This window comes from Coenobita brevimanus, chromosome 62 (assembly GCF_032717465.1).
Source record: "Coenobita brevimanus isolate Jiangsu-jjx chromosome 62, ASM3271746v2, whole genome shotgun sequence".
Taxonomy (NCBI): domain Eukaryota; kingdom Metazoa; phylum Arthropoda; class Malacostraca; order Decapoda; family Coenobitidae; genus Coenobita; species Coenobita brevimanus.
This window is the reverse complement of record NC_137015.1, coordinates 2,973,295-2,996,985: the sequence shown is the minus strand read 5'-3', so window position 1 is coordinate 2,996,985 and position 23,691 is coordinate 2,973,295. Positions and strand designations below refer to the sequence as shown.

The 23,691-nt window shown below is 39.9% G+C and overlaps 1 protein-coding gene across 1 annotated transcript in view; it reads right to left on the bottom strand.

Moving 5' to 3' along the window:
- Positions 1-6,635: 6,635 nt before the first annotated feature.
- Positions 6,636-23,691, bottom strand: part of ClpX (Caseinolytic protease chaperone subunit) — a 32,261-nt gene continuing 15,205 nt past the window's right edge. The window contains exons 6-14 of the mRNA XM_080275692.1: positions 22,489-22,503; positions 17,287-17,511; positions 15,791-15,955; positions 15,484-15,584; positions 13,368-13,523; positions 9,049-9,216; positions 8,003-8,131; positions 7,623-7,715; positions 6,636-6,815 (exon numbers count right to left, since the gene is read on the bottom strand). Coding sequence (XP_080131818.1) covers positions 6,639-6,815; positions 7,623-7,715; positions 8,003-8,131; positions 9,049-9,216; positions 13,368-13,523; positions 15,484-15,584; positions 15,791-15,955; positions 17,287-17,511; positions 22,489-22,503 — 1,229 coding nt within the window. The 3' untranslated portion in view covers positions 6,636-6,638. The remainder of the gene's footprint in view (positions 6,816-7,622; positions 7,716-8,002; positions 8,132-9,048; positions 9,217-13,367; positions 13,524-15,483; positions 15,585-15,790; positions 15,956-17,286; positions 17,512-22,488; positions 22,504-23,691) is intronic.

The window sequence follows — 23,691 nt, the reverse complement described above, 5'->3', positions numbered from 1 at the left end:
TCACTGTTCTTCCTCTGGGTCTTTGCACCCCCTTGGAATAAATGAAATAAGTCATTGAAATGAAGTGGTCAATCTTTTGAGTTTGATGTCTGTTTTATTCCTTCTACCACCAAACTGTTGTATACAGCATGACAGTGGTATAGCTAGTGCTACAGGGATGCCCAGGGTGGCACAGGTCAACTCAGAAATATGCCTGGCCACCACAAAATCCCAGCAGAATACCTCCTTCCCCCAGTGAAGAGCTTTCTTTGCAACATCCCATAACTGATCAAGCTAAGTCACCCCATTTTTAAATCCTTGGTACACCCTTTCAACCTTACCAAAATATTTTGAAGAGAAAGGGCTACTAGGACTTCCCATTAAAATTTTGAATCTGATGACATTTGTTTTAGTTTAATCTAGCTACAGTTAGTTATTTTGTTCGGAATAGGAAGATCACCTTAGTAATGAAAGGGGTAGTGAAGCCTTAACAATAAGTTAAAAAACTTAAGAGCAAGAAAAAAAAAAAAACTAAATGTCCTTGGGCTGAAAGGGTTATCTTCACCGGTATTATACAAAAGGTCTCCCCAGAGCAGTGGCGTACCTGAGGGGGGGTTTTTGAAACTGCCCCCCGAGCCCCCAGTTGAGGGAGGGGGGCCCAAAAAAAAGCCTTAAAAATTTATAAGCTTTTTTATTAATATATATATATATATATATATATATATATATATATATATATATATATATCATCCCGACAATCCTGGCTGAGATATTAGATACGTTTTGAGAATGAGGGGGGCTAGGTTCTTTGTGGGGCCTCCCCTCCAGGAGGGGGGCCCCACAAAGAGCCTAACCCCCCGGGCCCCCAAATCTCTAGGTACGCCCCTGCCCCAGAGCTAAATATAATCATTTAGCAGTAGCAAAACAGTCCTGAATAGATACCATCACAAACTGGCACCAATATAACCAGGCCACTCTGCTACCCATTATACAAATACAGTATTTCTCAAAACCTCTGCCCATCCCACAAAAGAAGGATGGGCTGTGGGAGAGGGTAGCTTCAGCCTTCAGTCCACCATTTTCAGATTTTTCATGAGCTTGGGCCCAGCACCGACTTTTTCCATACAGTTCTGTGTTATATAATGCCTCTCACTTGAATCCCAGAGAGGGTAGCTGCAAATGAACTGCTTCCATGCTGCTGTTCTCTGCCATTAGGTTGTCTTCTTGAATTCATATATCTGTTTCTATCCTATCCTCTACTGTACCTCATTCTGTTTCTGTCCCCTTCCACCTCATTCCCATTCGCACTGGTGCTAGTGAAGTATGCTTACATGTGGTGGCACCAATATAACTCTGTGGCCTCCTCTCCTGGTTATACAAACATTCTTCAACTTAAACCCTATCCCCTGAAAGAGGAGGATGGACTGCAAAAGCATCTTCAGCTTGCAGTTTACCAGGTTCATGTTCAGGTAAGACTGGAGCCACAACAACAACTCTGCATATCTCATTATTCTTTTCTGTCCTTCAGTCCCACTACACAGCAGAATATATTAACCATTCACTGCTTTCATAATTGCACTAGCATACAGTATTAAATTATTAAAATATGGATTCTAGTTTACTGACAAACCAGTGAAAGCCTGATATAATTATGGCACTATGATGAGATACCAAGTTCTTTAAGCGTGTGTGTGTGTTGGTGTTATATGCTTGGGGAATGAACCTAAGTGGATAGTAGGGCCAGCAGTTAAGGCAGGATATAATGTGGAATAAGCAACAGTGGAGTATACTGTACAGTACATGGAAGATTTTATGGAGGAAACAACAGCCTATAGTCTGGGGTTGCAGGGTGGATGAAGAAACACCCACGGTATGAGCAGTAAGCAGGATGTTGGGAGACAGAAAAAGTGTTTCAATGTGTGATAAATGGTGAAGTTGCAAGATAACCTAAATTTACAAGAGGTAACTAAGTGGGAAATGAGAAAGAAAAAAAAAGTTTAAGAGAATGCAGCCTGAAGACCAGTCTGTCTGTTTTTACCTGATGGAACTGTGTCACTTCAACTTTATTTTGAAGCAGTGATTGCATGAAATTTAGTGTGCCTAATTATGAGGCAGAAATGTATCTCCCTGGTCAATAGTTGAAATCTCTCCAATTTGTCAAGACTTGGCCACCAACAGCTGAAAGGGCTTGGAGATTTTTGCCTGGTTAGGAAAAAAAATGCTCATAGTGTGTTATGCTCATCCCCTTTGAGAGAGATCCAGAAGGGGGAAAGATATACAAGTTGACACAGTAATGAGACTGGTGAAAAAGCCGGTCACTTGCCGCTAAATGTTTGGGACTATGGTAAACAAGCCATGAGCCCCTATACTGGAACAATGAGGCCAGCTGTTAGCACTTTAATACTGTAATATGAAAAAGGGTTCAGAAGGGAGGAAGCGATAATTCCTTATAGAGGCTTAGCGGGCTTGTGTTAAAGGCACCGTTAAAATAAAACAGTAAACAGTGAGACACCAATATATATCTGTAGTGCCTGATAAAAAGTTTACATGGCCTAAAATTTTAACCCTAGTACTGTACAAGCAATAGGGTGCAAAGTCTAAGCTTGCACTCTCACTAGGACACTATATGGCTTAAGATTTTTGTTAATGTATGGAAAGGTCACAAAAATATACTGTATTCCAATTGACAAACTGTATTTATTTACCAAATTTCATGTATTCATCAATTTTCTTTATCACTACTAAAAACTTTGGATATATAGTAATGGCACCTAAGTTTAGTAAAGAAAGCTTTCACAATAGGTAAATATTAATCAAAATCTTTCACTAGTATTTCCTTACAAACTACCTAACAAAGCAAATACGAAGATTCAGCAACTTTCAATCTAGCAAATGATACCACTAATAAATATATACAGTACAAGCACACCCTAACTGAAAAGCATACACAAGCTTTCAATACAGAGATCTAATAATTGTTGATATTCTCCATTTCTCATGACTACTTTAGAGTCATCTGATGACTTGACACACCTACAGCTATCACTGATGATCACAGGACCATAGTCATTATCATCACCTAAATTCTTCTGGAGATTCAGTATTCACCTCTTCCTTTATTGAAGCAGTACAGTATACTTCACTTTCTCCAGCATTTACTGCACCTGACCTTCTTTCTGTAGGCAGGGGGACCACCATTCACTTCCAGGGGATTCTACGAGTGACTTGTTAAGTGATTTCTTGTAGCTCACAAAACCATTTACATTATTATGCTGGGTGATAACCATACAATCAAATGGTTGTCTGGTGGTCTAATGAGTTAGGCCACTCCAGTTGGATATGACCCTTTAAGGTTTACATACGGGGGGGGGACTGAGGGTTTATTGCTCTCATAATACTACTCATGGGCAAGCAACTGATTACTCTTGCCTCTAATGTCTGGAGTGAGTAGCCTAGTCTTAAGTGCCAACACTCCTGATGGCACAATAAAGGACTATATAAAGGATGGATGGACGACACTTCCTCAGCAGTACAGTATCTTGTTATGCTCAATCTTGTACTTATTTAAACTGATTTCATTAGGCAACCACTTTAAAAAGATTATCTTTAAAAACCATCCTCAATTTTAAATGCATCAGTACTATTTGCAAAAACTTGGCTAAAAAAATGATTCATCCATTACTTAAACAGGAAGAAAATTTATGGCAATGGTATGCAAATACCTCTATAATATTACCCCATATAAAAAGATTCCTTATTCAGGTAATTCTTGGTACTGTCAGATGATTACATTCATTTCAGTATATTTACTTCTGCTACCAAAGGGATTAATGTAGGCTATGATCTAACCCCTCTACTTCCAAGTCCCTCCCAAGCTGAATATGATCATCTAGAGATTACAAGAATGAAATAAAAATGAAGCCACCAAAGAGAAGGGGTTAAATACTCAATGATGCTGAAAAGCCTCATCTAAGCAACCATCCATTAAACTAAATTACAAAGAAACTCAATGGACAAAACTTATTATTACATCATAAAACTTATATTGCCTTCATTCCATATATACAGTTTTGCCATTGGTATGAACAGTATTCAACCCAGCTTTGGTTCTTAACCTTTCAGTCTAGTGACATAATTTATCAATGCCTCCAGACAATTTTCTTTAGCTGAGGAGATACTTTCTGAACTGGAAGAGTTAACCTTCATTTACCTCTTCATAATGAGATACCCCCACTAAAGTGAATAAACTATGTTGGAGGTATTAAATATATCCAAAAAATTATATCGCCAGACCGATGGAGTTAAATTGTAATACACTGTGGTACTGCATTCAGTATGGAGAAAGAGTGCAGCAGCATAAACTGATACCTGGGACTGCCTATATGCAAAAGTCAAATTTGTTACATCAATATTTTTAAGGCGATAATAAATACATTCATAATAGTATGAAGACATTTTCCTTAAGCTGATTAATATGGTAAAATACTACATACTTACTGAAAACCTGACAAATGTTCTGCAACAACTAATAACTCAGTTTTAAGAGGATGCCTTGAACTTGATCAGATTCATACACCTAAGTACTTTTAATCTGAGCACTAACAATTTGTGATAAGTCTAAATTATAATATGACAATGATCACTGATGACAAAGGAAAAACTGTCTGCATTACATGATAACTAAGGTTCACTACTGGTACTTTAATCATATATATGTATATATATATATATTTTTTCAACACCAAATATATAACTAAGGTTTTATGATAAAAATAAAGTAAAATGAATTGATTTGGAATATTTTCACAAAAGTTACATGCAGTAAATCCTCGTATTTGGACGAATTTTACTTCAACCCCTCGTTTTTCACACAAGGGAAAAGTTTCTGAGTTGTCTCACAATTCACGAATTTCCCCACAATTTGATGCTCCCAGCTGGCAGCCGAAGACGCATACCAATGCTCATTTGTTGGCGGCCATCTTGCAACCACCCTGTCCACCATAACTGACATGGCAACCACCTTCGATGCATACACCAGGACTATGCCTGAGGCTACCAATGTCCTATCGACCTTGAGTGATCTGAAGTCTCAAGTGATGGCCGTCTACAACAGAAACAAAAAGGAGCAGAGACAAGCCCGGATCACACGATATTTTCATGAGAGACAGAATGTGGCTGCTATTCAGCAAGACTTGGACGTGCCAGGAGGGGTGGATGAAGGAGGAGAAGTGGACAGAGAGGAAGTGGAGGTGCTGGAGCCTAAGTTTAACTTCGAGGGCTTCGGCATAGGTGATGGGGCTTCCCCAGAGAGGCCCATGTCACCTAGTAACTAGCCCATCTACCCTCAACACACCTTCAGCTGCCACTCAAGCCAGTTTTCACTTTATTTCTGGTAAGGATTTTTGGTGTTGCAGCTCTTTATAACAGCTTTAATGTCTTTTCTGGTACATGTTTATTGTGTTATGCTGTTTTAGCACTACTGTAGTAAACACTCTTCATTTAATTTTGGGCAGGGTCTGTTTGGTGTCACAGTACTTTCTGGTAGGGTAGGTATATGTCCCAACGGAACGCTCGTTTATTTTTCCCACTGATTCTTAACTTCAAAATTCGATGTTTCGCATTTCGCGTGGTTTTGGCAGATCATCCACGCCGCGAAAAATGAGGATTTACTGTAGTAACCTAAGGTGCAGTAAATAAGGTGTTATTACAGTAATGGTTGGCATTTAAAAGTACTGTAATATGCCACATTCAGCATCCATAATGCAGTAAGCCTCATTTGGAAAAGATTACATATGAAAAATCAAACATATCTTACACATGACTTATAAACTGATACCAATCAAGAACTTGCTATTGGCATATTCCATGGCAAAATTGCATGCTTTAAAAAAGATGTCTGAAAATATTATGAATGAAAATTATCCATAACCCAGATATCAGGATATTCCCCAGCACACTTAGTCTAATAATTATTTTACGTGCAATTCAGAGCGATTTTACTATTACAACAGGAAGGCTCATTTTTTATTCACCTAATTTTCATATGACTAACAACATTCAGCCACCACTCACTACCTATCATAAAATAATGAGCAACTTGAGCACTCTTTGTGAAACAATTAGACAGCATCATCTACTACGAGTAAACTGTTCTTTTAACGTTCTCTTTTTCCTTTCCATATGCTTACTTTCTCCGAAGCCACTGCCATATGCTCCATGAAACCACTGACTAAGTTTAAAATCCAGTCAGCAATATAATAAATGTGCCCTCTCATACACAACACTCATTTACATCCGCACACTGAAATGCACAAACAGTTTCATCCATCATCCAATCAATCATCTTCACACTGACAAAAGTGACACTAAAACTCCATGTGACTTTCAAGATCACTGAAGTATAAACCTGAGGATAGAGTCCACTCAACTTTAACCACTTCACTGGAATGATGTATTAGTTTAGCTTATTGCTGCTACCTCCAGATTTTATTAAACTCAGGGAAGACTTTCTGTACTGAAGGGGTTAATGATTGCTATAATTATATGCTCCAGTTCAAAAAGTCTTTCCAAAGTTGAATTAAGTGGAAGTAACAAGAGGAAACTAAAATGAAATACATCAGATTCAACAAGAAGTTAAAAGTCTCTAGCCCACACTAAGCTCACTTGCCCTGTGCTAGAACCTGCTCTTCTTCAGGCTGTGGATCCTCTTCAGATGGGATGGGCTGACCATGGACAAAAATAGGAGCAGCCTCCCCTTTCACCGCCTCTGCTGTCACATGGACACTTACAATGTCTGAACCAGGAATTTCAAACATTGAGTCCAGCAGCAGGGTTTCCTGGGGAGAAAGAATTCAGATGTAGATCAATTTACTGACAACATACACCAGAACATGCACTCAAGGATGACGATTTAAATAAACTATCATCATCATCATAATCCTTCCCATGTCACTATCAGGGACACAAATTACAAAGTTCTTTGCAACACAAGTGTTGGGTGATGGGTCAATACATCCCTATACTATTTACAGCCTTTTAAGCTGATTTTTATTGACACAGAAGACTTCATAGCACCTCTTCCATACAAACCTTCCTTAAATATTCAACATAATCATCCTACCCCCCTTTCTCCCACCAATGGACAGTGTCAGAAAAAGGTCAGGATGATTATGAAAATATAAAAAAAAACATGTGGAAGAGGTGCTATGAAGTTTCCTACTTTACATGTTACACCTTGATATTTTGCTTGTTATTCGGATCTTTTTAATACAAACAGAACTTGAATCAGTTACGTACAAGAGGATATCAAGGCACACAGGCAAGAAAAAACAATAAATAAACAGGAAAGTAATGAAATAAATAAATAAATAAAACTGAGGAAGAGCTATTAGGAAACTTCCCATGTCAACAACACACACAGCATCTCATGATAAGCTGCTTTTTAGACATTCAATTTTTCCTATTATGTCGACTACTGAAATTAAGAAAAGTTACATAGTAATATTCCAATGCCACCTATAAAGCTGGGTCCAAATTAACAAGCACTTGATCAGCTGCCCCTTGTACTTTAGATTTGCTTTGTAGGAAAGACAGGACAGTGTAGCTGCTTGAACCCACTGCCTGTCCTCCTCTCTTTGCCTTACCATGATGGCCCGCAGTCCTCTGGCTCCAGTCTTTCTTTCCATGGCTTGATGGGAAATAGCTTTCATTGCATCTGGTGTAAAGCTCAACTCAACCTGTGTATACAGTCTTATGTCACACAAAAGTACCTAATTATTCAGTAAGAACAATATCCAGTACTACAGGCTACTATCTACAGAGACACTGCAAATAATAATACACCATAATACACAAGATAAAATTAGCAGTACAACACAAATGAGATGCTGGGGAAATAAGAAAATCTAAATTGAAACATTATTTCATTTGTTGTTATTGTACTATACTGGTACACCATATTACAAAAATCGTGTACATGTACACTGAAACAACATCCCTCCTACAGCCTAGCTTCCATTCTGACCTTGTCCATGCCAAAAAGCATTTGGAACTGTGGGATGAGTGCATTCTTGGGTTCTGTTAGGATGCGAATCAGCATGTCACCGGTCAGGGAGTGGAATGGTACCAGCACTGGAAACCGACCAACAAATTCCTGCAACATTATCATCATCATCATCAAGTATATTCAATGGCTATCCCAAGGAAAATGAACAAGAGCAAGGTGGAGGGGGAGAGGGATAGAGGAGACTGAGGATGGCATGGGGGGATGGGGTGGAAAAGTATATACAGTAAGAAACTAGTCCAAGATGAAGGGAGGCCTGTTGGGGGAGGAGACCATGATATGGAAACAATTTGCTTGTGGCCACCCACTCCAGGAAAAAAAGGCATCTGGTTACTGACAGACAGACTCCTTTGTGTGCTCTGATAGTCACAAAAATTGCAAAGGAAAAAAAACAGGTCAACACATAATTTTATGAAAATACATACACCACACAAAGTTCAGTCATGTAAATCAACATTGCATAATAAAGCATCAATGCTGGTTGGGGTAGATTCATGAAACGGGCTATGATGAAAGAAAGATAATACAGCAATCTTGCCTACAGTCAATCAGCAGTGCCTCTATCACTCATACCATATGTTCACTTCCACTTATTTTCTTATATATCTCTATCATCTTTGCATACTACACTGGTTAAGTGTTGAAGTACATCTATACAATACATTTGTAACTTATTCATATCAGTTATGTTTATGTAAATTTTCCTCAAAATGATAGTACTGCATTAATTTCTTTATCACTTTCAAAATACAGTATGGAAATGTGACAATATATTCCCTTCCACTACCAGTAGCACATTCATCCAAACTATACAATACCTGTAAAGCACATTTTTCCTATGTTTCTATTTCTACATCCCCTCCCCTCCTTCTCACAAACATTTCACTCATTTGATTTTACTCATCCTTTCATCCACTGTATACCCACCAAGGGTACCAAATCCCTACACCTGCAAGGGGCTACATGGGACTGACTGTAAGCTTTATCTTCCCTGTAAAAAAACTTACGGGAATCATGCCGAACTCTATGAGGTCACGTGCCTCCACCTTGGCCAAGAGTGCGTCTTTCTCTTCATTGTCCTCCTGTGCATCTGTGGAGGCTGTCTGATGCGCTACATCTGCCTGCTGGGCTGCCCGACGACCCCCTCCACCACCACCCATCCCAAACCCGAGATACTGACCACAAAAACAGAAATGAGCTTTATCAACTACAACTCATTACTTGAGAACTAAGAGTAAAATGTACCATTTTTAATTATGTATTACTGTATCAGCCATCATTCTGGATCACTTACTTCCCACGTGTGTCACCATCATCATTCTGACCCTTACTCCCACCTAGTGGATAAATATAACATATCTGAATGGGGCCAACGCTTTGCTGTATATTACGACATACAGCAGAATAAGCACTGTCTGTATGGCAATGCTGTGCAGATACTTAATCCCACAAACTGCATATCTGGAGATACTAAATGGTGGCACTGAAATAACCAAGTAGTTCTGCCGTTAGGTTATACAAATACTGTGTATCTAAGCTCCCTTACTATCCCCCAAAAGGAAGGTGAGTTGCAGAAGGGCAAATTCAATTTGCAGTCCAATAAGTTCATGTCCACAGCAACACGAAACTGACTTACTTTCATCCAAGGATGCTCGGGCATTACCTTCAAGCAAACTTGAGTAGACTAACTTAACAAGCTGACTTAAGCAGACTGACTTAACACCAAACAAACAAGTTCAGCAAAAAACAGAACTTCCAAGTTTTTATTTTGCAAAAATGCAGCCAGTGCAAATGAAGCCCAAGCAGAGTAAAGCAAAATTTCCGAGAAATATCAATTTCACAGCATTTACTATAATGGCAAAACTGAAACTACAGTATACTGTACAATCAAAATGCTTTTCTCATGTAAATACAGGTACATCTGTACTATATTTTGCTGCATACTGTTATCAGCCCCAGAGCACTTGCAAGTCAAGGTCAGCAAGTAGCACAACTCCACAGCCTTGTGGGTTCTAATCACTGTGCCATTGTTATACATTTACCACCTTATGCTTCAGGTGGTCTACCTAAAGCTGAGAAAAGTTGTCGAGTCAGAAAGACTAAGAAAAAGAACATTCTTGGCCTAAATAAGAAAAATATTCCTATATTCTCCAACTCATGGCTGTCTTTAATAAGCTAAAACAATCTGGCATTAGGTATACAAAAATACAATAAGATATTCCTGAACTGAAGTACAATGACCCCTCTGCTACTTGGTTAATGATCTACCTTAAGGTACCATGTAACTACAGTAGTAACAATGTAGCTGTGGCCACTGAAACCTACAGTATTATATTAAAACTAATGCATTAACCCCATCTCATGCCTGACACTTACTTCCCCCTAAAAACCCTTGTATGGCCAAATTGTTTACTTATGTGCTTTCTAAAGACATATCATCCTATACAGAAGAAAACATAAAACAATGACATCAGAAGAGGCATAAAGCAATAATTTGCCAATCACCTTGACAGACTAAGACAATAATTGGCTTGTGACGAAGGAAGGACTTGAGGTTAAGATGTTGAGACTGGGGCCAGCCTCCATCTTCTCTGCACCTCTACTAGACAGTGAAGGTGGCAGGAAACCCTTCAAAGTCACTGTTTTGCTTTACACTTTTTTAATGTCACTGCTTTAGGTTTGTTTTATGTGTGCTTATGGGTAAGGCTCAAAAGCCATAACTTCACATACCAAAACTGAGGCATCAATGGGAATCTACGCCTGGCTCAGCTCCTGTAACTGTTTAAAACTATGCAACTTGGTTTGGGGTCATTGTTTTGGTTGCTGTGAAACTGGGAATGGAGTCTCTGAACTGTGTAATTCAGAGGCACAATAATTACCAGTAATACCTTTTGGACAATTTGTGAAATGGCTCAACGGTAAACAATAACCTACTCCATAGTTATTAAGCTTGCCTTTACTGCTTCAGTATCTGACTTATAACATTCCTGAGTAACAATCTCCAAATTAATGTGGCTGCTATGCTGCTCATACTTAAAAAGTAACCAGTCTTCACATGTTAAACACCAAGACCAAATAACCATTATATTCTGCAGTTAACACTGAAATACTCTTAATCTCCCTCTTCAGTAAATGCAAACACTACAGTATGCTATCACTGAAGCTTAACACTCCATACATTAACCCCTTCAGTACAATGATACAGTTTTATTTATTTGTCACCTACAATATTATTCAGTTTGGGGACCATTCACATTGAAGGGGTTAGAAACAATCTCTACACCTACAAAACTAAGAGGTCTTTTCTACAATGAATATAATCACCTGAATGTAGGAAGAATTAAATTTAAGAAGTCTGGATACTGAACGAGTAAACAACTCCACTTGTAAATTTATTTAAGCTACACTTACTTGATACTGTAGCATGAAAAGAAATGACAACAGTGCATCAATATACTGTATCTTTACTGAAACTTAAGTGCACAAATTAAGTAATTAGTGCATATATGCAAAACATACGACATGTCATGAAAACAAATTGCTGTATGCTTTAAGCCCTGCTCCAATAATGGCAGTGCATAAAGTAACTATCCAACCAACATAAACAAAAAACAAAAACAGTTAACAAGTCTAATATAGGTGGAATCCATTTTATAACAGAGTAATCAATCTCAAATCCAAACCCTGGTTAGCTGTAATGGAACCAAACTTAATCATAATTAAAATGGAGTACAGATAAAGAAAATTACAGTTTTTTCAACTATATAGTAATGCCACTAAGGGGAGTAGGCTGAAAATTTACATTCATACACACAGGATTATGGAAGCCTGGCCTTGGTTCCCTAAATCACAATTGGGATACTACGGGAGTAGCCACTGCCATTTACATGTTACAATTTTATGATTATTTGGGACAATTTACAAAGGTTCCAAATAACATCTTATTTGTGACAGAATTGTAGTGGCAGGCTTGCAATAAACATCTCTGGCATTTGCTGGCAGCTTTACAATTATTATCATCATTAAAGGTACACCAGGAAACCATTTACTATGCTGGGTGGTACCCATATAACCAAATTATAGTACCTGATGGTTTAGTGGGCAATTGAGGTGCTCCAATTGGATTGAGCCGGTGTAAGTTTATATCCAAGGGGTGGTTGGGGTTTCTTTCTCACATAATGCCACCCAGGGATGAGTGCAGCTGGTCACTCTCATCTTAAATGTCAGGACCAACTTGCCTAGCCCAGGGCTCCTACGCTCCTCATGGGGCGGCACAGAATTAGATGATGGATGGATGGATGGATGAAAAGTATATTCATACTGATGCCTATTGGTATACTATTCATGGATAAATTGTTAACTGTAAATATGATCAGTGCTAACTAGTGAAAAAACAGCTGAAGCATACGCAAACTTTCCTTGAAGTAACACTGTTCCATGAAGTACATAAGCAATGACAACTAATAAAATGGAAGCTAAAAAACATGCAGTGTGATGCACTTAACAATCTAATATCTCGAGTCTGGATTCTCTTATGCCTGATATTTGAGTTAGGGATGATTTCCATCATAAATAATCTGTTTTTACATAAACGTACGTCATGTTCCTTTTCTGTCTTTCTTTCCTTCGTTCTTTCCTCTTCCTTCTGCCTACGGGTGACTTTACACTCCCTCTTCTCTCTTTCTTTCCTTCATTCTTTCCTCTTCCTTCTGCCTATGGGCAACTCTACACTGAATGACAAGCCAAATGGTTTCCTGTACACTAGGAAACCATTTACTATGCTGCATGGTAACCATATAGCCAAATTATGGTGCCTGGTGGTGTAGTGGGTAAGGTGCTCCAATCGGATTGAGCCTGTGTAGGTTCATATCCAAGGGATGGTTGGAGCCTATTGCTCACATAATGCCACTCAGGGATGAGTGAGGCTGGTCACTCTCATCTTAAATGTCAGGACCAAATCGCCTAGCCCCAGGCTCCTAAGCTCCTCACGGGGCAGCGTAGGACTGGATAATGGATGAATGAATAGGTCATGTTATTTAGATAATGTATAACATGTACAGATCAGATGAACCACATAGCAAAAAACTGACACTTCAAAACCAATTACCTTCTCTGTTTAAACTAAGCTAAAGAATCTTATTTTCTTGTTACCTAAGAGTTTCGTACATGAATTAGTTATATTCAATATCCTCACCCTATATCCCATAGATGGAATGGTGTAAGTAAATACAGAGTACTGCTGTAAACTGGGAAATGTATGTTCAGATTTGCAAGAGTTCACTGTATCAACCATTTAGGACTAATACTGGTATCATGTTGTACTGACCTTTTCAGTGTTCCTCCTTGAGATGACACGGTCTAGCCCGTTGAATGCTCCCGAGGCTACGAACAAAATGTTGGTTGTGTCCACCTGCACAGTCTCACCTCGTAATTTTCTTGGAGAGTTACGTTCTGGTACATTGACAACTGTTCCCTCAAGCATCTGTTTCAAAGAGCAAATGGATGAACTGCAAATAATGGAAAAAGTGTTAAGTTAAAAGAATGAATTTTATTTGTATCCAACAGAAAGTCTTTGATCAATTTTCTTGGGGAGTTCTTATCTGGTACACTGACCGTTTGTTCCCTCAAGCATCTTCTTTGAAGATTGGTTGAATGAAGATAATGGATAAAAATGGAAAACTACAGAGAATGTTGACCATGTCTGCCTAAACAGTCTCATATATATAGGTGCCCTACTTTGCTCCTATCCTACTTTTCGTAATAAGTGTATTCTGGTATGCAACAGTATTAATCATTTTTCATCAAGCATCCACTTACAGAAGTGGTTAAATGGGGATAACTTAATTAATGACGAATGAGATAAAGTAAAAAAACAAAGCAGCAGCAGATGATATAATATGAATGAAAAGGATTGAAGTCTTGGTTTATTTGTAGACAGCATTTTGGGGACAAGCTATACAGTACTCTTTGTGTTGTTGTAAGGGTGACAAGTAGTGAGGAAAAAGCTTGCTGGAATATGGAGATAGAAAGATTAGGTGAAAGGAAATGACGTGGTTGGGTGAGTGCAAGAATGGAGTTCAGATGAAAAACAGTGAGTGTGTGGAAGTTTTGTTTTTGGGGAGACATGTTATGTGCTGGAGGTGGGGCAAGAGCTATCTCTGTGACTCAAGTGTGAAGGGCTATCTCTGTGACTCAAGTGTGTAGTTAAGAATGGGGTTCAGATGAAAAACAGTGCATGTGTGGAAGTTTTGTTATCTGGGAGACATGTTATGTGCTGGAGGTAGGGCAAGAGCTATCTCTGTGGCTCAAGTGTGGAGTGGTTGGAGGAAGCTCAGGGAGATGTTGCCTCTCCTGTCACCGAGAGGGCTCTCCCTACATGCTAAGGGATCTCTGTATGCAGCGTATGTTAGGAGTGTAATGCTGTATGGCAGTGAATCCTGGGGAGTAATGGAAGAGGATATTCACAGACTCAAACGTACAGAAATGGCAATGACTGGGTGGACGTCTAGTGCGTTCTTGAGTGCAAGGCCTGGGGGGGCTAGGTTTATAATGGAAGAGTTGAGAGGTAGGATAGGACTGGAGTGTATTGGTGTTGTGATGAAGAGAGGTAGATTGAGATGGTCTGGGCATGTGGAGAGGATGGGGGATGGTAATTGGGTGCAGAAAGTGAGAAGTGTTAATGTTGGGGATAAGGTAGCAAGAGGCAGACCGAAAAAGACCTGGGACGAGGTCAATGAGTGTGACCTCAGGGTTAAGGGACTAAATAGGGAAGCTGCCAGAGATCAAGCAGCATGGAAAGCCACCATTAGCTGACAAAGGCCGACGCATGCAAGCATGTTGGAGCCTTCAAAAACGAAAATGAAAACAAATGAGGTTAGTAAAGAAGAAGAAAAAGGCCAAGTATTAATGTGACAGAAATAAGAATGCAAACTTCTCTCTCTCTCTCTCACTCTCTGTCTCACTCTCTCTCTATATTTATTATTAAAAAAAAAAAAAAAAAAAAAAAAAAAAAAAAAAAAAAAAGTGGATACAACTTTAAACAGTGTTGTAAAATAAGTGGGAAAGCATAAAGGGTTAAGTGAAAGAATACTGACACAAAACATCAATAAGAACAGCTGGAATTCAGATTCTTTCTGAAAAACTAATAAAACATTCCTAAGCTGACTGAACTATACTTAGGAGTGTTTTTTTTTTCTTTTTTTTCACCTATTTACTCTGATATACTTCATATTCTATTATTATTACCACAAGGTTTATTCAGCACTGGAGATACAGCCTGTACTTTATGAACTGAAAGAGGTCAGATATAGTCTTTATTAACCCTTTCACTGCTAGAGGTCTGTCTCGAGTAAACTAAAATCATCTGGCAGTGTGTCAAGCCTGAAATGGTTTACAAATGCAACTGACAGTAGAAATTATGAAATTTAAGGGACTGCACTCACCTTAAGCATACCCTGCTGTACACCCTCACCCCCTACATCCCTAAGCTGGTGAATACCAGGTACTGCACCAATCTTGTCAACCTCATCCAGGAATACTATGCCTGTCAGTAAGAGAAGAGATGTCAAAGCAGTGCCCAGGATGACCTGGAATGGAGTGGCTGAAGTTTGGGAGGGAACCAAGTGACAGGGATAACATGAGGTTATTCTGTCGTGTGCAAAAAGGAGGCATTACAGCTTTTATTAAATGGTTAATAAGTAAATCACTGGAGTATATGCCTTAATACTGTACTTAACTCCAGCAACTCACCTGTCTGTGCCTTCTCCACCTTGTAGTTTGCATCTTGGAGGAGCTTGGCAATTACTGATTCAATGTCTTCTCCAACATAGCCAGCCTGAGTGAGTGTGGTGCAGTCACAAATAGCAAATGGAACATCTAGGCACTGAGCTATGGTCTGGGCCAGAAGGGTTTTACCTGGAAAAGAGATCAAACTTGAGTAACTAAAATTTGTTTAAAATGTGTACAAACATACTTCTTGATTCTACCCATCCAATGATTTGTTGCTCTTGTGAATCAAGGATCATCTCAATATAAACTTGACTGCTGGCTGAAGCTGCCCTTCTGCAGTCCATCATCCGCTTTTCAGGAGATTTGGAGGGAAATGAGACTTTTGCACAACTGGGCAGAGAAGCTGCTGGTTCAATAATACTGTATCAGTGCACCGAGAAAAAGCATCGATTCCCAGCAACTTCCATTTAGTCATTGGTAGGAAACATGACTATGGCAGTGATAAATCATAAGGAAGACAAGGTATATAAACAGTGGGTAGATAACTTCAATTATATCATCCAAAATTCACTCACTGGGAACTTTCCCTATGGGACAGTTCTCTGATGCATGCACAGGGAACTTTCCTTATGGGACGGTTCTCTGAGGAATGCACAGTGATCAAGGGTGGACCTTCATGTTGTATGCTGATGCAGTGCATTAGCCCCTCAAATGAATAATGAAGAACTTGATGAATGCCAAAATATTTTACTTGCCACATGGAAATTTCTCGACCAAGCTTTCAAATGGGTGTCTATAATGTCCTTTCACGTACATATCCTACTAAAGAGAGAGACACACTGAGAAGTCACTGCAATACAACAAACATTAAAATTCAATGACATCAGTAGACACCTTTACTAAATTTGTAACCTACCAGCATAGTAAAGGGTTAACTGTGACTCCAAGAAGGTTCTCTGATAATGGGGGTAAGAAAATAAGCCAATCCCCTATCACTCTTCTTAGGGTGTAGGGGGATTCCATGCATATGATCAATCATGCTAGCAGTCACTTCAAACATTCCATATCACTGCATCACTCTTTCCCTCCAAAAGGATGGGCACCACAAACAGTGCCAGTTAACAAAACTGGGCTGGACATAAACCTTGTGAGGCAGCTTAATGCAACATCCCTGCATTAACAAGTTCAATCCTTTATGACACTGCAACAAGAAAGTGAGAAATGCTTTTTAAGTGCATTTCACAGGTATCAAATTCAAGTATGTACAGTGAGTGACCTGATGGTTTTAAACCATCAGGTCACTCATTCGAACCACTCAGCAGTAGGTTGTGTTCACTGACCACACAGGCTAGCTACTACTTGAACCACTCCTCTTCATATTTCTTTTCATCAACCAATTTGCCAGGATGGAACTACAATGTGAAATTTAATTCTAATTTACAATCAGCTAATCCTACCCGACATTAGAGAATATGATAAACGTACATGTTAAGAATAAACACATTCATCTGTTTTACCTGATCCTGTGGGTCCAAGAAGAAGAATGTTGCTCTTCTCCAACCTGAGCTTGTGTGTTGTAGCATCAAGGATGTCAGAGCCATGAGCATTGGCTCCAACACCTTGGCTTCCTCCGGGCCCATCCTCTCTCTGGTCCTGCTGGTCTTGCTGCTGCTGGTCAGAACTTGGGAATCCTCCCACACCCAAAGCATGACTCTGGCTAATTCCAGCAATATGCAGCAAGTCTGGAAGACATGTCTGGGATCAGGACTTTTACACATCCTTTGTACATTTTCTAACTATGGTAAAGTACAAATAGTTTCTCTGAATGTTATCCCTTACCGCTTTATAAATTTCTGTGTAATAAGGTATGAACCAAACACCCTTGGTTTGTTATTGTGGGAGAGGAAACTCCACAACACTCAAGTTCATTCGTGCACCTACCATAAATACATAACACTGCTTAACACTTAATGAACTGTTCATAAGCTTATGTGGCACCATGATAGATAATTTACCTTAAAAGATACGTGGTCTACTAAGACAACTACTGCTTTTGCTGCTACTGTTACCGCTAATACCGTACTGTACTAATAAATGAAAGGGTACCTTAGCATCCACTCACTAAAACAGTCCTTTCCCAAGCATACAACAACCCTGAGAAAAACAGTGGGAATTATTTTAAGTACATCATGGATCCATTCACCCAGGCATTAGGCCCAACTGCTTCTGTTATAACCCTGAAAGGTGAAGGTTAGTAATATTTTCTCTGTACTTCTGAGCCTAACTGTGTTTTATATACAGATACATATTAAATATATATATATATATATATATATATATATATATATATATATATATATATATATATATATATATACACACACACACAACACACACACATATACCATCATAATCATCATTTGGACCTTCTTCTCCACCCTAGGGCAGGGTGAGGAGTAGCAACATCCAGATAGCCCAACTTTGCCCAATCCACTGTGCCACACTTCCATTCATTTACCCTTCAAGCCCCTGGAATCCTGGCTCTATCAGATACACCCAAAACATTCACCAAGTTCTGTATCTTCACACAAACATATCCGACAGAGTCAATCTGAATGCTGTCACGTTAAAAAGGGGTGCCAAATCCCTGATCATACGCTTCTCTTCACAATATTCATCAAGCCTGCTCAATCTCTTGTCAGTCCCCTACCCTCACCGACTTCCAAACCTCTCTTTCTCACACACTGATCCACCATATCCCTCCACCTTCTCCTTGGCCTACCTCACCTCCTCCTTCCGTCAAATTCACTCAGATATACCTTTTTCACCACTCTATTATTATCCATTCTCTCCACATGACCATACCATCTCAGTACACTCTATTCGAAACTGGTGTCCACAGACTTCCTCACTCCACACCTTTCACGAATCACATTATTTCGTATCCTATCCACTCTCTCTACACCACATACATTCCTCAGCAGTCCCATCTCCACTGTTCTCACTCTTGACTGTTCATTTTCATGCCACACCTTAGTCTCACATCCATATGTTAAAGGTGGCACTAAAACTCTGTCATGTAAGCCTCGTGCAGCTGTAACATTCAAGCCTCTGTTTCTCATCGAGGCCTCCATTGCACCAGCTACTCTCCTTTCTTGTGTCACTCTACTTTCCACTTCTTTTGCACAGTTATCCTCTCTTTTTTATCACTGTACCCAGGCATTTGGACTCTCTCACCATTTCCAGTCTCTCTCCATTCACTGTAACATCACACTGGGAGTCATCTTCTCTCTCAAGAGCCATCACTTTACTCTTTTCTACATTTACTCTCAAGACACAATACTCACAGACATTAGCAAACCTCTGCACTAGTCTACCAAGTTCTTGTCCGGTATTTGCAAGCAGTACTGCATTATCAGCATACAACAAATTTGATAAGTTCTATCCATCACCATTCATTACCAACACCATCCTTCACTCCATTACTCATGTTTTTACTACTCTCATCACCCCATCCATTTATATAAGGTTCACTCTCATCTTAAATGTTGGGACTAACTGCCTAGCCCCAGGCTCCTACGCTCCTCATGGGGCAATGTAGGATTGGATGATGGATGGATGGATGGATATATATATATATTGAACAACCATGGGGACATCACACAACCCCGTCACACACCCACACCGATTGTGAACCATTCACTTAGATGCCCATCTACCCTCACACATGCTTCACTACCATCATAAAAACTCTTGACAGCACCTAGCAGCTTACTACCTACACCGTACATGCACAAAACCTTCCACAATCCTTCTCTGTCCACTTTGTTGTATGCTTTTTCCAGATCCATGAATGCCATAAACACCTTATAGTCCTTCTCACAGGCATTCTCCAATATCTGTCTTACTGCAAATATTTGATCCATGCATCCTCTGCCACTTCCAAAGGCACCCTGTTCATCACTCACTAGGACTTCTGATACTTTTCTTACTTTCTCTAGAGTAATTCTTAAATATACCTTCCCTACAACAATCAATAAACTTATGCCATGATAATTCCTGCACTCACTTCGTTTACCTTTATTTTTGTACAGGGGTACAATCAGAGCCTTTTTCCACTCTGCTGGCACAGTTTCACTCATCCAAGCCTTCTTATATATCTCCAACAAGCACCTCATTCTGCTCTCTCCACTACACTTAATCATCTCCACATACAACTCATCAACCCCAGCTGCTTTCCCATTTTCCAGCCGCTTCACAGCACTCTTCACCTGTGTGAGTGTCAAGTTTCCTATCACTGCATTCCTTCTCTGTACACCCACAAAGCCAGTCATGTTTACAGTGGCTCTGCTCTCTCTACTCCCATTCATCAAGCTTTCAAAATATTCTTTCCACCTGGTCCTTACTTCACTCCCAAGGGTTAATAATTTACCACCTACATCCTTCACATCTTCAATTTTCTTTCCACTGTCACTTCTACATTTCCACACCTCTTTCCAGAATAACTTCCTATATTCAGAGTAGTTTGCATTCATTTTTCTTTCTAGATCATCATTTACCTCCTCCTTTTCCTCTTCACTAGTCTCTTTACGTGCTTCTTGCTCTCAGTATATTCAGTTCTTATTTCAACTGAACCCCTGTCTTGTAACCACTCTAGCCACTTCTTTCTCTTTTATTCCACTGCTCTCTTAACCTCTTCATCCCACCATGCTACACCTTTCTTCTTTGTTGTTACTCTTGCCACACCACACACCGCTTAGCATTCCTAACTATGCAATCCCTATATGCCTTCCACACGCTGTCCAGATCCACTTCACTGATTTTAACTCCTCCCCTACTCTGGTCCCGTATTCATCTGCCATTTCTTTGATCCTCAGCTTCTCAACTTTCAGTCTTTTTCCCTGATTGCTCCTCTCTCTCCTGGTCCACCTCACTCCTCTCAGCTTGATCTTGCATACCACAATCATATCGTCTGACAGACCTCCACATTGTCCTCTCACAGCCCTTGTATCAGCAACCATTCCCAGCATCAACCTCTCTACCAGCTTGTAATCAAGCAGGCTTCTTTCAACACGATCCCCATTCCCTCTATACCACGTATGTTTATGTGCATCTTTGTGCTTGAAATACGAGTTACAAATGCACAACCTCCTTTCCTGACTCATATCCTTCAGTCGCTTCCCATTATCATTTTCTGGTACTCCTTTACAACCCATTATTTTATCCTCACGACCAGTGCCTACATTCATATCGTCCATTACGATCACTTTACAGCTCCTGGGTATTTCTCCCACTGCTTCATCCAGCTCATCCCAAAACCTGTCTTTCTCTCTCCCACTCCTGTCATCACACGGTGCATATGCTACAATCACAGCCACTTTCAACTTCTCAAACTTGAACTTGACATACATACATCTCGAGCTGATACATTTGTAATCTCTCATTCCACTCTGCCACACCTCATTCATCAACAAAGCAACTCCTTCCTTGCATCTTCCATGCCCATTCATGCCCGACCTCACACACTTCACACCCTTTCATCTTTGTTTCACACGATGCCATCACAGCATACCTTGCACTCTTGAACACATTCACCACTTCCATCCACTTGCTCTCCTCATTCACATCTCTCACATTCCACATGGCCATGCGAATCTGCCCATTTGGTTGGGGTCCTGGGCACATATTGGGCCCTTCGAGGCTCTCCGAAACATTTGTGGTGGATGGGGGCGCCCATCATCCACTCACTCAATGTACGGATGCCTTACAGTCTCTACACTGAGTGACAAGCCAAATGGTTTCCTGTACCCAGGAAACCATTTACTACACTTGGCGGTAACCATATAATTGGGGCTTTTGGCCAGGTTAAGTGTCCCCCAGATTCCCCTATCTAAAATCACTTATTCATGGCAATTCACACTTCATTCCCACAAATATTATATTCAGTAGTTTACTTTCCATACACAGAATCTGCACTGGCAACAGGGGCAAGGGCACTGCACTATATACTTTTGACCCTTGTGACTAAGATTGCTTTAAACTTCAACAGTAATCTTATCTTCAAAGCAGTAAACAAACACTGGCTTTTATTCTCCTTAAGTCTTTGCTGTACCACTTTTTATACATAATCTGTTCTGTTTCTAGAAGTACTGAACAGCATACAGAGCAAGGCATGCATTACTGTTGTTGCTGTAGCCTATCTCACAAACTGATATGACTGAATCAATCAGAAGCATGGAGAGAGCCAAATTCACATACACAGCCAGCATGGGGAAAGTTAAATTCACAGAGACAGACAGCATGGGGAGAGCTAAATTCACATAGACAGACACTTTTTGTCTAAACTGTGTCAATGCCAGACAATGTGATATGGTGTATGGTGTGGGGTACAGCTTTACAAAGTCTGCCAAGATATGTTGTCAAGCTTGTCAAGCTACAGGGCTATCTCATCTGCATTCGCGCAGGAGTAAGGATGGTTGGTGATCACAGCCTATTTACTTATATATGGTACACCCTCAGTAACTTTTCAAATTAGTTTCTGATAAAGGGAGAAGCAACTTCTATAACTCCTAATGGTCATCACAGCAGTTTATCGACACTTCCAAGTACAAAACACTGTACAGTAAAAATAAATACCATACACACTAAATAAATACAATATCATGCTTGTAGTTCATTTGACTACACACAACACTCAACACAGAGCATATTACACCTACCTAGGGTTCCAATTTCTAGCAGCAGAAAATAAAACATTGTGTTAGGAGTTTTTACTTTTTTTTTTTGACATTTCTGGTGCAAAGTACTTAAAGGGCCATAAGAATTTTAATTGCAAGGATATGAGGTATCATTGCAATGGATATCAGCTGTGCTATCAGTGATACACAAGCAGCTGTTGCAACCTCATGCTCATCAGGACATGAAATCAGTGGACTGCAGGCTACAGTTACCTTTGTCCTGCAATCTACCATCCCTTTTTATTGGTGGACTGGGAGGAAACTGAGGGACATTTGTTTAAACAGGTCATCAATGCCACAGTGTGGTGTCCCTCTCCGGCATCACAAGCAGATGTAACAAATGTTTAAGGCACACTGCACTGAACCAGTCATCATCATCATCATCTAATCCTGTGTTGCCCAATGAGGAGTGTAGAAGCCTGGGGCTGGGCAAGTTGGTCCTGACATTTAGGATGAGAGTGACCAGCCTCACTCATCCCTGAGTGGCATTACATGAGCAATAAACTCCAACCACCACTTGGATATAAAATGATACAGGCTCCATCCGGTTCGAACGCCTTCATTGCCCACTAAACCACCAGGCGCCAATTAAGTAAATTTGTCTAAGAGTTGAGCCAGTGGCACCAAGTCAGATCCTTCTTGTATGCAGAAGAAAATAATTCTTATGAAAAATACAAACACAGCAATTCCTTCACCAATACTGCTATAGTACTCCGACTCTATCCCAAAACAACAATTTAATGGGTGGTAATTACATCTCATTTGTTGGTGCAAAGCAAGCCCTTGTCAAGTTTTCACCTGATAAACAAAAACAACTTTGCAAGCCCTTGTCAAGTTTTCATCTGATAAACAAAAACAAATACAGTATCATAAAAATTTAGAATAAGGCATTATAGTACCTGTAGTGTAAACTATAGCACATCTGATGATGATTAATGACAAAGTACAGCACATCTACAATCTAAATCCCTGACTTATTAAGCAGGTATTCTACCATATTCATTCATCCATCCATCCACCATCCAATCCTATGTCACCCCATGAGGAGCATAGGAGACCGGGGCTAGGCAAGTTGGTCCTGCCATTTAAGATAAGAGTGACCGACCTCACTCATCCCTGAGTGGCATTATGTGAGCAATAAACCCCAACCATCCCTTGGATATCTCAATCCAATTAGAGTGCCTT